Source organism: Euleptes europaea, chromosome 7 (genome assembly GCF_029931775.1).
Source record: "Euleptes europaea isolate rEulEur1 chromosome 7, rEulEur1.hap1, whole genome shotgun sequence".
Classification (NCBI taxonomy): Eukaryota; Metazoa; Chordata; class Lepidosauria; order Squamata; family Sphaerodactylidae; genus Euleptes; species Euleptes europaea.
This window is the reverse complement of record NC_079318.1, coordinates 52,383,913-52,399,995: the sequence shown is the minus strand read 5'-3', so window position 1 is coordinate 52,399,995 and position 16,083 is coordinate 52,383,913. Positions and strand designations below refer to the sequence as shown.

The window sequence follows — 16,083 nt, the reverse complement described above, 5'->3', positions numbered from 1 at the left end:
AACTGAAGCCTATAGATGTATTTAGTGAAAACATTTCTGTGCTGCCTATCCACCCAATTCAGGGTCCCAAATGTTGCAAACATTAAAACACTTCCAACATTAAAAAGCATTTAAAATGTGAACATGTATAAACTATTTTAAACAATTAAATAAAACATAATAAAGCTCAGCAAGTTTATTTTCCTATTGGGGGCACAGAATGTTGTAGTCAGTTGCATGTCAGTTCACTGTATCTTGCAGCAGAAGATCTGGGGAGTGGATTTCCCAATAGTTTCTCCCCTGCCCCAGCACCTCTTTATGGGTTCCAGACTAGTTGAAATGAACGGGGAAGCCCTGATTGGCTAGCAGATTGGCTTGGAGTGTCCTTTGTACCCATTCCATATTGTGGTTTCCTTGAAAGAGCAAACGCATCTCAGCACTTTGTTTCTGAGTGTTGTTGACAGTGCCTCCCCCCCACCCGCCCATCAACAGCTCCATAGAGTTCTCTCAAGTTACCAGGAACAAAGTCCAGTCGGAATTGACCAGTGAAGCCATAATTCTCAGCAGAGTCATTTGCATTAGATTGGTGACAAGATGTGAGCTTAGTTCTATATGCGTGGAAAAAAAATAATAATTTGCTCTCCAACATAATTGGAAGTAGTTAAAGGGCAGGCTGGGAGTGACTGTTTGCCATCTTTGATAACACAGAACTAAACAACTTTGTCCTTTCATACTGCCAGATGGTGTTAGAGGAAGTTTTAAATCCATCCTAGGGCAGCTGATGGGAAGAAAAAGAAGAATCCCTTCCATTTGCTGATAATCTCTATCTTAAAGGACGAGGGGATTTTTCTTTTTCACAAACCAGAACATAAGATACTTTAAATATAACTTTCATGTGTGTGTAAAGTGCCGTCAAGTCGCAGCCGACTTATGGTGACCCCTTTTTGGGGTTTTCATGGCAAGAGACTAACAGAAGTAGTTTGCCAGTGCCTTCCTCTGCACAGCAACCCTGGTATTCCTTGGTGGTCTCCCATCCAAATACTAACCAGGGCTGACCCTGCTTAGCTTCTGAGATCTGACCAGATCAGGCTATGAATAACTTTCATAGGTTACTTGTATTTTGGACTGTAATTGATTCTGTCAGGAGTTCCTTGTTGTGAACTGAAAAGGCCCAGCGTTGTTTGACTGACGCAGGATAAAGGAGGAGCTCGGCAAAACTGCAGCTAGTTGGGAGACAAAGTCCAAGGAGGGTTTGAGATCAGGAGAATGCCTGGCACAGTGGCCTAGCCTCACTTCCAGGATACGGATATGTCAGGGTGGGCAGAGTGAAATTCAGTCCAGACCCAAGGCCAGCGAAGAACTCCAAGTTGGCAGTCCACCGGTCAAGGCCAGCAAGGAACAGAACACCAGATTTGTGTTCAAGTGGTCAGAGTGGGAGGATATGCAAAGGCCAATTGCAGAGAATAAGGTCTGACGGAGGAGGAAGGTTTACGCCCATCTTGGCCTTGTGAGCAGAATTGAGGGTGGGGTGGAGAGAAAGTGGTTATTTGGAGGCGAGGAAATGTTTCTGATGTCTCAGTGGGTGGGGGTGGGGGCCTTGCGGAGGCGTTGACAATGGAAAGGAAAGATCCATCACTGCTCTGGATCTGAAAACAGGAGGAGAGATGAAACCGAATGAGATGAGAAAGACTTTAATAGGGGACTTCCAAACTCATTCAATAACCGAGAGAAGCCACAAGAAAGGACTAGGACAATGCTGGTCATAACAAGATCTTTAAATGGGTCTTTCACTCTTGGTTACACTGCAAATGGCTATTCGGATCAGGTCAAACATACATGAGCAAATTTTTCTGCCCATGCAACAGTCACAATCTCAATCATGTTTTCTCCTTCCCTTGAAGCTGCTATTTGCCCCACTGGAAAAACACTACTTCCCTGCAAAGCAAATATATATATTTAGAAACACACATGTATACATACATTAGATAGTGACACAAAAATAGGGAAAGATCCAACTAGTCATAGAAATAAAAGGTCACCAGTCCAGTCATCGACTGGTCCCAGAAGCAGAGCTGGGGAATGCCTGAACTTTACACCACAGAGAGCTGCTATCAGATTAGACAATGCTAGGCTAGATGGAGCATTGATCTGAATTTATATACCTGCTTGGGTGTGGGCATGTGTACACATGCACACATACAGGGGTGGTTTTTTGCCAGTGCAGAACTCTTGCAAAGGGTGAATGAGCAACTAGTGGTGATATTTTTCACCTTGAAAATATGCCAACCAGAACTTAGTTGAAAATATGCCAACCAGATGCAGCACGAATAAGTTGGTTTTTATATGCTGACTTTCTCTACCACTTAAGGAAGAATCAAACCAGCTTACAATCAATCACCTTCCCTTCCCCTCTACCCAACAGACACCCTGTGAGGCAGGTGGGGCTGAGAGAGTTCTAAGAGAGCTGTGACTAGCCCAAGTTCACCCAGCTGGCGTCATGTGTAGGAGTGGGGAAACCAACCCGGATCACCAGATTAGTGTCCGCTGCTCATGTGGAGGAGTCGGGAATCAAACCTGGTTCTCCAGATTAGAGTCCACTGCTCCTAACCACCACTCTTAACCACTACACCACTCTGGCTCTCAGCAGACACAGTGCAAAGAACTGATCCAGAGCCCAACTATTTCCCACTACATAACGCAGAATCGCCATGATCGAAAAGCAACTAGTTGCTTAGGCTTGGAGGTCACTGCCGTTGTATTGTGTAAATGACTTGGCTGATGGATACGAATGAAATGGCTTCATTATTGAGAGCAGGTATTTGGGTTAAGATTGAGTGCAATATTAATGTCTTTGGAGGGAAGGTTGGAGGGAAGAGAGCATTTTTCCACCACGTGGCATTACATTAGCTGGCTGGACTGTGTGCCACTTGAAAGCACTTCACAATGTATAGTTCTTAAAAAATGTTTTGCCCCCTGGAATGTATTGTGGAGAATGGAGGTAGCCTTATTGATGTGACATCTTGAGCCTTATTTCTCTCAATAGGTAGCAGAGAGACCTGTTCCAAGGGAAGGCAGAATAGACAGCAAAATATTTACATGCAGCTTTCCCCTTCATTAAGGAAAACCTCTTTGAAAGGCAAAGCAGGAGGAGGAGGGGATATTGGAGAGTGGGAGAGGAAAATGAAAAGTCATTTGGCCAAAGCAATTTCTAGGCTGCAATCCTATGCATGCCCGTTTGAAAGTAAGCCCCGTTGAACAGTGGGATTTGTTTCTAAGTAAACAAGCATTGGATCAGGCTGTTAGCAGAACTTATGTTTTGGTGAACAGTGGCTTTTGGCTCTTTAGAAATTGAAGCTCTGAATTAAGTAGCTGTTTGTACAGAGAAACTTGCATTGGAATACAGCTTTCCCTGCTCACAAAGGACAACAGAGCCACACAACATGAACTGGACCATGTGGTTGTTTGATGGGACCAGCTGTGCTTTAAAATGCACGGGAGGAAACTTCTGAATGGTGCAGAACTCTTGGCTTTTCCCAATGCTTTCCCTCATTAGGCCTGTGGCTATTTAGAAGGAAAGAGCAGGAAGTTGCAAGTGACATTAGCTCTGGTCCAACTCACACATGAAAAGCCTTGACGTTGAAAACCAGTTTGCTTAGGCGTCTCCATGGCAGGCACAGTGTTGTTCCCCATATTGGCCTTATGTAAGCTTGGTCAAGTGCTACATCTAATGCTTGAACTAGGGTTAAAGATGGACTGCAATGAGTTTTACTAACCATGATTATATCCTATGTCTCTACTGAGCAAACCATGGTTAAGAGAGTTTCCCTGCCTCTGCCTGGAAGATGACAAAAAGTTTTTTTGGGGGGGGGGCATATGGCTTGGCAGAACAAGCTACTCCATGGTTTTGCTGGGGGGCTGGGATCTTAATGAGGATAAATGCTCACCCTGGTTAAGTGGGCACAATGTGTACTTCTGAACTCTTATAGAGCTTTGGATTCTTAACTATGCCAGTAGATTAATCAGATCACAAGTAGTAATAGGGCTTACATTTGTACTTGGGAATATAGTAACCAGGGGTAAGGTGTATTGGTGTTCCAGTGCTCTGTCTTGCAGAGTGAAAGTCAGATGTATTGCCGAAACCCCATTAAAATAGTCACGGGTCCGACAGGGCTCCTACCAGTGCTCTGTATTGCATGCATCATTGAACTGCAGAAGCATCCAGAGCCTTGCCTGCTGTGCTCTCTGGATGATTTCTCAGCAGCAGGCTGGGAATCACAGATTCTGGCTACTCAGGTTGCGGCCTTTGCAGTTAGGCCACTGCCTTGCCCCGTGCTTAGAAAGGCCCCCTCCCCCCAGAATTCACTTTTGACTTGGGCTGCCCCATCCCCCAAATTGCCCTTTTATATAACTTCTAACAGTTACAGCAGAACCCCTGCTTGGCAGCCTTGTTCCTGAGAGAGGACTTCCTCATGACCACCCAACAAACTCAAATTTTGCTTGTTTTTCCTCCTCTCCCTTCATCTCCAAGACATTGAGCGAGGCCGCCGGGCATGGTTCCGCCTCCAAGATGCGGAGGAAATCGTAATTTTTTTGCGGGGGTGGGGGGATGGTTTCTCTGCAAAAATGATTGACTCAGTGAGATTCCGCAAGTGGTTTCTGCCCAAATTTCAAAGCAGGAGTGTAGCGCAGGAACGGGGCAGGACTGGGGCAGAGGGGAGCAAATACTAAGCACTGAGAGAGCGCCTGTTGTCATTCCAGATTTTGAATGTGGCGATGTGCGGCTTTACTGAAAAAAAGCAGCCTGCACTAGGGTGGGCTAAAGGGCATAATAGCTCCAGATATGCTCGATCAGCACTGAAGAGTCTCCTTGCAAAGGCAGGTTTGAAGGAGTCTCTGACCTTTGAATTTTAATTGCAAATGTCTTTCATTCAGAAGTGGGAGCTGTCTTTGAAGAATCTGAAGCCTGCGATTGGTGGAGTCTGGGCGCCCTTCTCTTTGAACTCCTTACTGGGAAGGTAGGTATTGCTGGTAGTTTTTTAGCGAGAGAGGTGGGGAGAGAACCGAACATAGGGAGAAACTCTCAGTGACTTTTTATTTAGATTAGTTGTATTTCAAGATGCAGGGTGCAAACCTCTGTGCCGTCCTGAACTCTTCAGCAGTTGAAGGCATTCAGAGCAGCTGGTGTTGCATCCTTCACCAGTTATCTCATATGGCAAAGAAGCAGGACTTGGTTAATGCAGACAATGTTAATTGTTAAGGTTCAATCTACAAAACGTATTGCTCAGGGCAATGAATGGATAAGGTCCGTTCCCTTTGAAAATGCAACATATAGCATCAAGACATATTTAAGTCTTTGCTATGTGCCACTTTGGGGAAAAGGCTTTCACCTTCATGTCCTGCTTGTGGGATTTCTAAAGGCCTCTGGCTAGCTGTGGTTGGAGACAGAATGGTGGACCAGGTGAACGGCTGGTCTGGCCCAGAAGGGCTGCTCGTTTTTTGCATTCTTAACTTCTCCTTTTGGGTTCAACGGAATTCCAGGAAAGTAGAGAACAGGTAAATCAAAGCATGCAGTAGCAAAAATGGATTCATTTTGAAAGTCACTTGGAGGGCCTGTTTGGAACATCAGATCTGCTAGCTGACGTTCTGTCTTCTCATTATAAACGGAGTCCTTCCTAGCTGGCACATCTGCTGTGGCCTTTGCAAATCCGGCTTGCTGAGAAGGAGCCATTGGGGTACAGCAGTTGGAGTTGGGTCAGGGAGACTGGAGTCCAAATGCACACTCAGCCATGAAACTTACTGAAGCCTAGCCTGCCTCACAGGATTGTTGTGAGGATACAGTGGGGAACCATGTGCACTACCCTGAGATCCTTGGAGGAATAGCAAGATAACTAGGCAGAGAGGTGTGTTTCCAGTGACACAGTAAGTCTGCCGCTTGAAGCAGAGCATCCTCTCCCCCATAGCAGTAGATTAGCAAGGGCTGCAACGGATCTGTCCATTAGGGAGGGGAAGAGATTGGAGCCCTCTAAGCCAGCAGATCTCCTGTTTATATCCTGTTGGTTCTTGTTGGTTTATGCGTTTTATTAAAACATTTATATTCTCGCCTTTCCACGTGGTTTGGTGGCTTGCAGTAACAGTAAAGAACATTCGCTGTTAAAGCCACAAAGAAAATAACCAACCCCAAATCTCCCCCCCCCAACCCCTGTTAAGTGATGCCTGCCATTAAAAACTCCTTGAAAGTTGGGGCAAACAGGCAGGCCTTGCAGCAGCTCCAGAAGATTTTGAAGAGGGGGGGCTCTCACTCCTTCAGGGAGCCCATTCCATAGAGCCAGAGCTGGAATGGGAAAGGCCCAGGCTCTGGTCAATGCCAGACGGGCCACCCTAAATGGTGGGATAGCTGACAGATGGCTTCCTGTTGACCACAGTTGGTGCACAGGGATATATGGAACATAAGAAAAGCCATGCTGGATCAGACCAAGGCCCATCAAGTCCACCAGTCTGTTCACACAGTGGCCAACCAGGTGCCTCTGGGAAGCCCCTAGGAAGGAGACAGTCTTTCAAATAATTGCACATGCAAAGGCCATACCTGTAACAAAGAGCCATAGAAGGCTCTGGGAGGCCCCTCCGCCTTGTGCAAAAGAGTGAGATGATACCTATAATACGCCCAGTGCAAAAGGAAACCCAAGAGGGAGGCCTGTGGCACCTTAGAGCTTTACAGCTGGTTGAATGGCTAGTAGGAAGTTGCACACGTGGCTATTTCTATTTAGGGCCTGAGATCAGGGCAATCCAATTGCTACAAACAGTGCCAATTTGTATTCAGCATAATGTAATAATAGCTGCTGTATTAGAAACAGAGTTGTATTGCCTTGGAAGAAGGGCAGGGTAAAAATGCATAGATTAGCTAGACAGAAATGAGGGTGCACCATTTCATAGTATTCTTAAACAAACTGTAAACGGTTACCATTAACCTGAAAAATGTGCCATATGAATACAGCAATGCGCACAGCCTTCTTCTATGCCTCTACATGTCTTAACAACATACACTGTTTCTGATCCGGTTGCTGTAGACTCTGATGGAGTGCCATCCAGCAGGAATCAATACCCACACCACCTTGAACGTGCCAGATCACATATCAGAAGAGGCAAGATCACTCCTTCAGCAGGTATGTCCCTGGAGAATGTGTATTTATGACTTGTACATGCAGGCCTGGCTCTAGACCAGAGGTACTCACTGCGTAGTTTGTGGAGAGCTGTATTTTCAGTTGCACTTCATGGAGGCTCGCAGCTTACCTGTTCCTCTGGTGGGAACTGTTTTTGGCTGGGAGCTATCTGCCAGTCACAGGCCCCACCAGGCAAGGGTCTTGACTACTTTCCTGACATGCTGGGCAGGTGCCGTATTGGGGGATAGTGCTCCGGAGAGCCACAGGTGGTGTGCTGACAAAATAGTGGGTTCTAGATCAAATCAAACCTGAGTTCTCCCTAGAAGCTAAAATTACTAAACAGAGGCTATCATGCTTTGGTCACATTATAAAAGAAGACAAGAGTAACGGGAAAAGACAGTCATGCTAGGAAAAGTGGAAGGCAGCAGGAAAAGAGGAAGACCCAACAGGAGATGGATTGACTCTACAAAGGCAGCAAGCCATGGCCCTCAGCTTGCAAGGCCTAAGCAAGGCTGTTAATGATAGGGCATTTTGGAGGTTATTAGTTCACAGGGTCCCCATAAGTCTTAAGTGACTTGACGGCACTTAACACACACACACACACACACACACACACACACACAAAGGCTGGTGACAGATGGTGCATCCCCTGACTCACTCCCATATGACTCAAGACTTGGGACGATATCTTGAAGCTTTCCTCCCTAATGTGAACAGATTTTTTGCACTTGAGCTGCAGTTTCCCAGTGTCTTTGCTTGTGGTAAAGGAACACAAGGGATTTTATAAATGTGTGGAGGAGCGGGGTGGTCATCTGCCTCCTGGTGCAGTCTAGGAGGAAGAACAAGCAGGAGGGTTTGTAAGATGGCTGCTGGAGTAGTTACAGTTAGGGCCTAGGTTGTCGAATACATAAAATAAACAATTTGGGTTCCTTCATAAGAGGCTGGGGTCAGTTCTTCAGGGAACCTGGAGGAATTCTCCATTACAATACATGGTGCTGAGCAGTTAAGGTGTATAATCAGGGAAATGTTCTGCCAAAGCCTCTTTTGTGGTGGATATGCTAAGGGGTCCTTTTCTTTTGTGTCAACTTGGGGAAAAGTATGTGAGGTTTATAGTAGAGGGAGGGAGTGTGTGTGTGTGTGTGTTGGAGTGATCATTAGGACCAGTCTTTGAAGTATTTGAAATGTACTGGTGAGGCTGTCTTGGATTCAGACCTGGAAATGTACTCTGGATTGTCTTGGCAGGGTTACTAGTGGACCCGGTCTTCTCGTCACAAAAACTCTCCATTCTTTGTTTAGTATCCCAGCAAACAAAGAGATGGAAACAAAGCATTAAAACTACACATACTCTTTAAAGGAAGCTCTTCTAGGAATGATTAACGGAGTGGTCTACAAAACTCACTGCCAGAGAAACCTGTAATTGCAACTCGTTGAGGGATATGTTCTGCAAGCAAATAAAAGTGGACAGGCACGAGACTACTCGCTTTTTATTGTTATTTTTTAAGATTATTCATCCAAATGTGAAAAGGGGGAATTATTTATTTTTTATTATTTTCACAAAAACATGTATATGCCACAGTGATGACCAAAAACACTAATAAGTGGGTTCTAGATCAAATCAAGCCTGAACTTTCCTAGAAGCTAAAATGACCAGACTGAGGCTATTGTACTTTGGTCACCTTTATGAGAAGACAAGACACAGTGGAAAAGACAATAATGCTAGGAAAAGTTGAACGCAGCAGGAAAAGAGGAAGACCTGGCATGAGGTGAATTGACTCAATCAAAGAAGCCGGGGCCCTCAGTTTGCAAGACCTGAGCAAGTGTAAGGTCTGAGTCCACCTGTCAAATCCCAAACAACAGAACATCCAGACAGAGTCGTCTAAAAAGCAGTTTATTTGGGAAGCATAAGGTGTATAGCAGCAACTTACAGGAAAAGGTACGAGAACTCAAGTGGGGGGAAGCGGGCAGGTTGAAACATATACATCAGAAAGGCACCGTTGGATACCAGGCTGAGCCTGGTTCCCATGATAGATTACAGTTATCGCGCCGGGGCGCAGGCCATCATAACAAACCTCTGAGCTACTCGACCTTGACTCCAGCTGCGCTCTCAGCTTGGAGCTCACATTCTGGCCCCCCTAGGGCTCCCCCCTCCCCACCTCAGCCGATGGGGCGGGTTTATCTGGATACGTAGCATGGAATTGACGCAGCAGGCGAGGGGCGGAGATGTGACGATGTTTAACCCATTCGTCATGGGCGGGACTGAAATGTTTCCAACGAACTAGGTATTCCAAGCCCCCCCTATGAATGTGGGAATCAAGGATCTTGGAAACAACACAGTACTCCCCCCCCCACCATTTCGGGAACCTCTGGAGGCTCTTCTGGATGCTACTGAGACACGGGCACATACTGTTTTAATAAACTGACATGAAAAACTGGATGGACCCTTTTCAACTTCTTGGGGAGTTGCAGCTCCACTGTGACTTCATTAATAACTCGGGTGATAGGAAAAGGACCAATGTATTTTTCACTCAGTTTTTTGGAGGGTCGCAGAGACCGTAGATTTTTGGTGGAGAGATATACCAGATCACCCACCCTGAGCGTCCAGCCGGGGGACTGATGCTTGTCTGCTTGAGCTTTATATTTTCTTTTGGCCCATTCTAAGTTTTCAGTTAACCAAGGCTAAGTAGACTAGATGGTTTGAATCCAGTCTGACATCTCCGCACCCCCCCTCCCCTGACACATCCACCTGCCCGACGGGGCCAAACTCCTTGCCATACACAATGCGGAAGGGGCTGAAGCCTGTGGATTGATGAACAGAATTATTATATAATTCACAGTGGGTAGCCGTGTTAGTCTGTTTGCAGTAGTCAAAAAGGGCAAGAGTCCAGTAGCACCTTAGAGACTAACAAAAATATTTTCTGGTAGGGTATGAGCTTTCGTGAGCCACAGCTCACTTCTTCAGATATCTGAAGAAGTGAGCTGTGGCTCACAAAAGCTCATACCCTACCAGAAAATATTTTTGTTAGTCTCTAAGGTGCTACTGGACTCTTGCCCTTTTTGACTAGAATTATTATATGCATACTCTGCAAAAGGCAATAGATCAACCCAGTCATCTTGATGATAATTCACATGACATCGGAGATAACATTCTAGTACAGCATTCACTCTTTCCGTCTGTCCATCTGTTTGGGGGTGGAAGGCACTTGACAGACCTTGTTCAACTCCTACCAGTTTGAGGAAAGCTTTCCAGAACTTGGCTATAAATATAGAGCCATGGTCTGAGATTATCTTGCGCGGGAAGGAATGATATTTGAATATGTGTGTCACAAATAAGTGAGCCAGTCTTTGAGCGGAGGGCATGCCTGCACAAGGGATTAAATGCACCTGTTTGGAAAAAAGGTCCGTAACCACCCACAGGACAGTTTCCCCTCAACTTAATGGTAAATCAGTCATGAAATCCATGGCAATTACCTCCCATGGCCCTTGAGGCACTTCTAACGGTTTTAGTAGCCCGGTGGGCTTGCTTGTCAGACGTTTTGCAGTGGCGCATACTGGACAGCTGTGGATGAAGGAGTCCAGATCAGAACGCATACCCGCCCACCAGAATTGACGACGGAGCAAATGTAGTGTCTTTACAAACCCAAAGCGTCCAGAGGTTTTTGCTCCATGAGCTAGTTCTAACACCTCTGCTAGCAAAGTTTTAGGCACGTACAATTTAGAGTCTTTGACCCATATTTCTCCCCGCTGCTCAAGACCTGAAGGCAGAGCTGTTAAAAGTAACTTGTTAGTCTTTTAAGGATGCATGCGGACGGGGCGGCGGGTACTGCCAATGCGGAGGGAATCTCCCCGGCCACCCTGGTGGGACTTGTGGCGGCGCTTGTGGCGGGACTTGAGGAGGAACGGCGGGCTGCAGCAGCAGCAGCGGCAATCTCACCGGGGATTGTTGTCTCCATCTCCATTCGTGGCATAGAGCATCCATTCGCTTTTGCGTTTGGGCCATCTGTTGCTGTAGTTCTCGGTTCTGGAAGTGCAAAAGAGAAACTTCATCTGCCGGTCCGCCTCCGCACCGGCTCTGGGAAACGCCAAACTGGGCATTCCAATCTTCGGCTGCTTCTCCACTGTACCACCCCTGAGAGACATCGAAAGGAGCATTCCAGTCTTCAGCATCCTCTCTGTCCGAATCCCCCTCCCCCGGGTATTCACAGATATCCTGGGTCAGGGCATAGTGTACGGTAGGTCATTGGCGACGAGCTAGGTGTCTTGGGAGAGCCATAAAAAACCGATCGGAAGAGAGCGAAAGCGTGAAGTTCTCCTCTCCCGATCCTGGTCCCGAGCCCAGCCATCCAGTAGCCTTGGATCGTGCTCTGAGGGCTTCTGCTGTGGTTGTGGCGGTTTCGGATGCCCGGGCCGCGACCAACTCCGCCGTCCAGGCCTCGGCTTTGGCCACAGCCGCTCCCAATTCCGCCGCCTGAGCCGCGGCGATGTCTCGGAGAAGTTGCTCCAACAGGGGAGTTAGAAACAGTTTCACCTCTTCCAGGTTGGTGAGCAGCGGCATTATTTGCCGCGCCACGTCTGTTGCAGCGGACCCAAAATCTGACAACATCAGTTCTTGGATTTGGGCTTCCGAAGCCGACGGTGGTAGTTCCATGATGCATAACACAATTTTGGCGGCGGCGTTACTTGCCTCAAACAGAAAGCGGTTGCCTCCGGAGCCTTCAGCCATAGTGGCCCGTAAAAAAGGACTGTCCAATAAATCCTCAAGAGCCGCGGTGCGTGTGACCCACTGCGTTAGTAAGGAAGCCCCTTCTTGGGTGAGCAGGGTCTGCTTCTCCGGCGCACCCCCAGCGGTACCGTTATTCAAGTTACGGAATTGGTTTAAAAGGTAGGACCTGGTGGCCTTCCTCCTTTCCTCATGGTCGACCTCCCTTTGGGCACTCCGGATTCTATCCTCAGTCTCCTCTTGCAGGAGCTGTCGGAGGATTTCTCGAGTGGTGGAGGCCTTCGGTTGACCCCCCCCCCCGGTGGTCCTCTCCCGACGAGGAACCAGTGAACCCAGGTGCTGTTGCCATGCACTTTAGGGATGAGGCAAGAACCACATTCCTTGGAATAAAAAAAAAAGAAACTAAAATAAAAAAGAAAGTGAAAAGGACTTGAGTCCTATTGTAAGGTCTGAGTCCACCTGTCAAATCCCAAACAACAGAACATCCAGACAGAGTCGTCTAAAAAGCAGTTTATTTGGGAAGCATAAGGTGTATACCAGCAACTTATAGGAAAAGGTACGAGAACTCAAGTGGGGGGAAGCGGACAGGTTGAAACATATACATCAGAAAGGCACCGTTGGATACCAGGCTGAGCCTGGTTCCCATGATAGATTACAGTTATCGCGCCGGGGCGCAGGCCGTCATAACAAACCTCTGAGCTACTCGACCTTGACTCCAGCTGCGCTCTCAGCCTGGAGCTCATAGCAAGGCAGTTAATGGTAGGCTGTTTTGGAGGACATCAATTCATAGGGTCGCCATAAGTCGGAAGCAACTTGACAACACTTAATACACACACGCATGCCACTATGGGGACATTAAAGTTGGCCTACAGTCTATAAAAAGAGATAGGAACATTTTAAGCAGCACAGAAGGGAACAGCACTAAAAGCAGCAGTAAAACCAATGTCTATAGTGCCAGAGAGAGAAAAGCAAACAAACTGAGGTGCTAAAAGCTGGTTAACAAGACAGGCATCTCCTGGCACCTAAAAGATGGCAAAGCGCTTGGCAAATGTCCCCAGAAAAGGTCCTGACTCCATTACGCACCTAGCTTCTCAACTGCTTATGTCCTTAGAGAAGGGCTTCCTGTGATTACTTCAATTGACAGGCATGTTCATATGGAAGAAGCCTGGTTCATATAGCCTGGTTACAGACCATTTAGGACTTGAAAAGTTAAATACCAGATCCTTGTATTGTTCCTGGAAAGAGGGAGCCAGTTATTGAGGACATAATGTGAGAAAACTTCTTTAGATCGAACTGCCAGACCAGTAAGAGTAGTGAATGGAATCTAAAGGTCTTGCAGATAGAAGAATGGTTCTACTTTGCATCAAAGTAAGATCTTCAACCTAGCCCCCAGGTTAAAAGGTAAAGGTAGTTCCCTTTGCAAGCACCGAGTCATTACTAACCCATGGGGTGATGTCACATCCTGACGTTAACAGGGCAGACTATGGGGTGGTTTGCCATTCCCTTACCCAGTCATCTACACTTTACCCCCAGCAAGCTGGGTACCCATTGCAGGTGATGCAAGTCCAAAGGCCTGCCTGTTGTACCAGAGCATAATAACTTGTAGTCATGTGCTATCAGGATCACGAGGCAAACTTTGTCTGGTATTTAATCTCACAGAAGGAAGGCAGGGTATGTGTGTGTGTTTTTTTCCAAAGGGATTGAAAATGAATGGAATTTTACCACTGACACCTCAGAGAATTTTAGTACAGTGACACTTGAGCCCTCTTCGCTCCCCTGAGAGCTCAAAGCCAGCCATTCGCTGTTTCCCTCGTTCCAAGTTCAAAGGCACCCGTGCCCAAAAGGAAGCGTTCACTCCTGGGCCGCACGTGGGCCACTTTCAGGTTGAAGGGCCTGCCCCCCCGGCTAGTAAATCAACCTTCTGTTGTGTCTCTGGCCAAGGAAACTACCATTCATTGCTGAGGAAGCTTTGACAGGAAAAGGAAAAGGGGGCTCTTGGCATGGCTAGTCATTTGTCATTATGGTTTTCCTCTTCCACCTCGGTTGCTTGGGTCAGCCCATCGCTAAAGGCCTTAGGAGAGGAACAGTGTGCAGATTTGTGCCAAATGTGTCTTGTGACACGGCTTCCAAACTAGTGACCTCACTTTAAATCTCCCCCCCCACCCCCTCGAAACACCTAACTGACTAAGTCTTCCATAATTCAGAGATTTATATTATTTATTTTTGATTGCTGAAGGATTAGATGAAGTTCTTAAGGCTTCCTTCACTGCCATTGTGTCTACACTCTCTTTTTCAAAGGTTGTCCCAGCTAGCATAATAATCCAGCATGTTTTCTAACAATGTAGATCTACTGCAATTTATTCTGCATTTGCTTTTGGAGATTAAAGTTCTTTTTCTTGCAAAGGGGGGGAAACCTTCAGAACATAAATTTCTTTGCACTTAACTTCCCCACCTGCTGTCACTTGTTATATTTCCAGAGGACTGCAGAGCGACAGTCTCTCTGACTGCTTATCTGCCAGCTCATGTATATTCACAACAAGTTTGCTTTGCTATTTGAGTTATCGTTACCAAGTGAGATTTTAAGTGGAGGAGCCAACTTAAGATGTGCAAATGAATACATTTTATGGGGAATTTCTCACTTTGATTATTGGGTGTAGGCATTTGAACACATGTGCCAAAGGAGAATATAGAGTACTCCTAAATGACAATTGGATGTCGGGAGCAGCATTATGCTGTAGTCAGTAGAGGAAACCTAGAAATGGAATTATTCTTTTGAACTGTATATTTAGAATGTGACAGTCTCATAAGACGGCAGAATGTAAACTTGGGCTCTTTATCCTTGGTAAATATTTTCATACCTCTTTGCTGGTTACCCCCTTTCAAGTAATCATCCTCCATCCGAATCCACAGATGTGAAGAGCCTGCTTTTGCTTTCTGCGTGTATCCAGCCCTCTTTTTTGAAGAGAGATTGTAGATTTTTTTTCCAGTGTGAACAAGCTACTTAGTTTTAATAAGTGGCAACCAGCTGTTCCAGTGTTTTGAGAGTCCCAGGTTTTCTAAAGGTTCTCAGGGACTCGTCCTGTGTTATATTTTTAGGTGTGCCTCAAAGGTGCTTTAAATGTTTGCCTAAAGATGTAAAGTGCGAGTGTGACAGATGTCTTTGCTAACGTGTTAACCTTAGACACCACACTCATTGGAGAGCTGGGATTGGCAGTGGCTGTTGGTCGAGTAGACCCTTGATGGCAAACCACAGAGTGGGTGAAATGGCCTTTGGTGAACTGAAGAGCGAGACCACATACCGGCAACAGTGACATATGTAAAATGTCACGCTTTAGAAAAAGTAGCAGAAGTATACACCACTAAATGAGGTCTGGTAGAAAACCAGGTAGAGAAAAGTTCAGGGGTCTGTATGGTATGAATGCATTCTAAACCCCTTAACACACAAAGTGGTGTTGTCAGGCTGAAAAAAGAGTTTAAATAAGAACAATGGGAAATAAATGAAATGGAGACAATTAATAAGACCTAAAAAGTAAGGAACTGAGTATATTTAACTTTTTTGGGGCAGGGAGAGGATTAAAGCTGGGATATATATGCTTGCAGTCTTCAAAGATTTTTAGAGCATGTCAAGAAGAGATGGTCAACCTATATAAAGAGGATCAGGCCAGAAGCAAAAGATTTTCCAACCCTTTCCTAACTTGTGTGTTCTACAAGCTCATGTGCAAGTTCTGCTACTCTCTGCAGCATTGGTGCTTAGCTATTGAGAGTGCAATCCTCTGGCTGCCTAGCATGTTTGGTGCATTCCATTGTTCCCTAAACGGTCCTCCTTACTAACTGTGTTTTTGTCTTAAGCTTTTGCAGTTTAATGCAGTGGAGCGTCTTGGTGCTGGAGTCGCTGGAGTCGAAGACATAAAATCTCATCCTTTTTTTATCTCCGTCGATTGGGCCGAGCTAATAAAGTGAGTGGTCCCGGCAAGTCATCTACCCGTGTTCGGGCCTTTGGACAGACACCGTTCCTGGCTTGCTACCATTTTAAACAGTGGCCGAGTCCTCAGGCAACGATGCGTAAAGATGAAAACTGGAAAGACGGTATCGGAAAAAAACCAGTTTTGATCAGAACTGATGACTAGACAAGATACTGGTTGACTTTCTGTGGCAAGAGGCTGCTAGGTGTAAACTAAAGCGTGATCCAGATTGAACTTTATGGGGCACTGATTTTATTATTTGCTAGGC

General features: G+C 46.2%; 1 protein-coding gene across 1 annotated transcript in view; it reads left to right on the top strand.

Annotated features, from left to right (window-relative positions):
• Window positions 1-15,837, top strand: part of RPS6KC1 (ribosomal protein S6 kinase C1) — a 122,723-nt gene extending 106,886 nt beyond the window's left edge. The window contains exons 14-16 of the mRNA XM_056852992.1: window positions 4,912-4,994; window positions 7,044-7,139; window positions 15,703-15,837. Of these exons, the coding sequence (XP_056708970.1) occupies window positions 4,912-4,994; window positions 7,044-7,139; window positions 15,703-15,813 (290 nt within the window). The 3' untranslated portion in view covers window positions 15,814-15,837. The remainder of the gene's footprint in view (window positions 1-4,911; window positions 4,995-7,043; window positions 7,140-15,702) is intronic.
• Window positions 15,838-16,083: the final 246 nt, after the last annotated feature.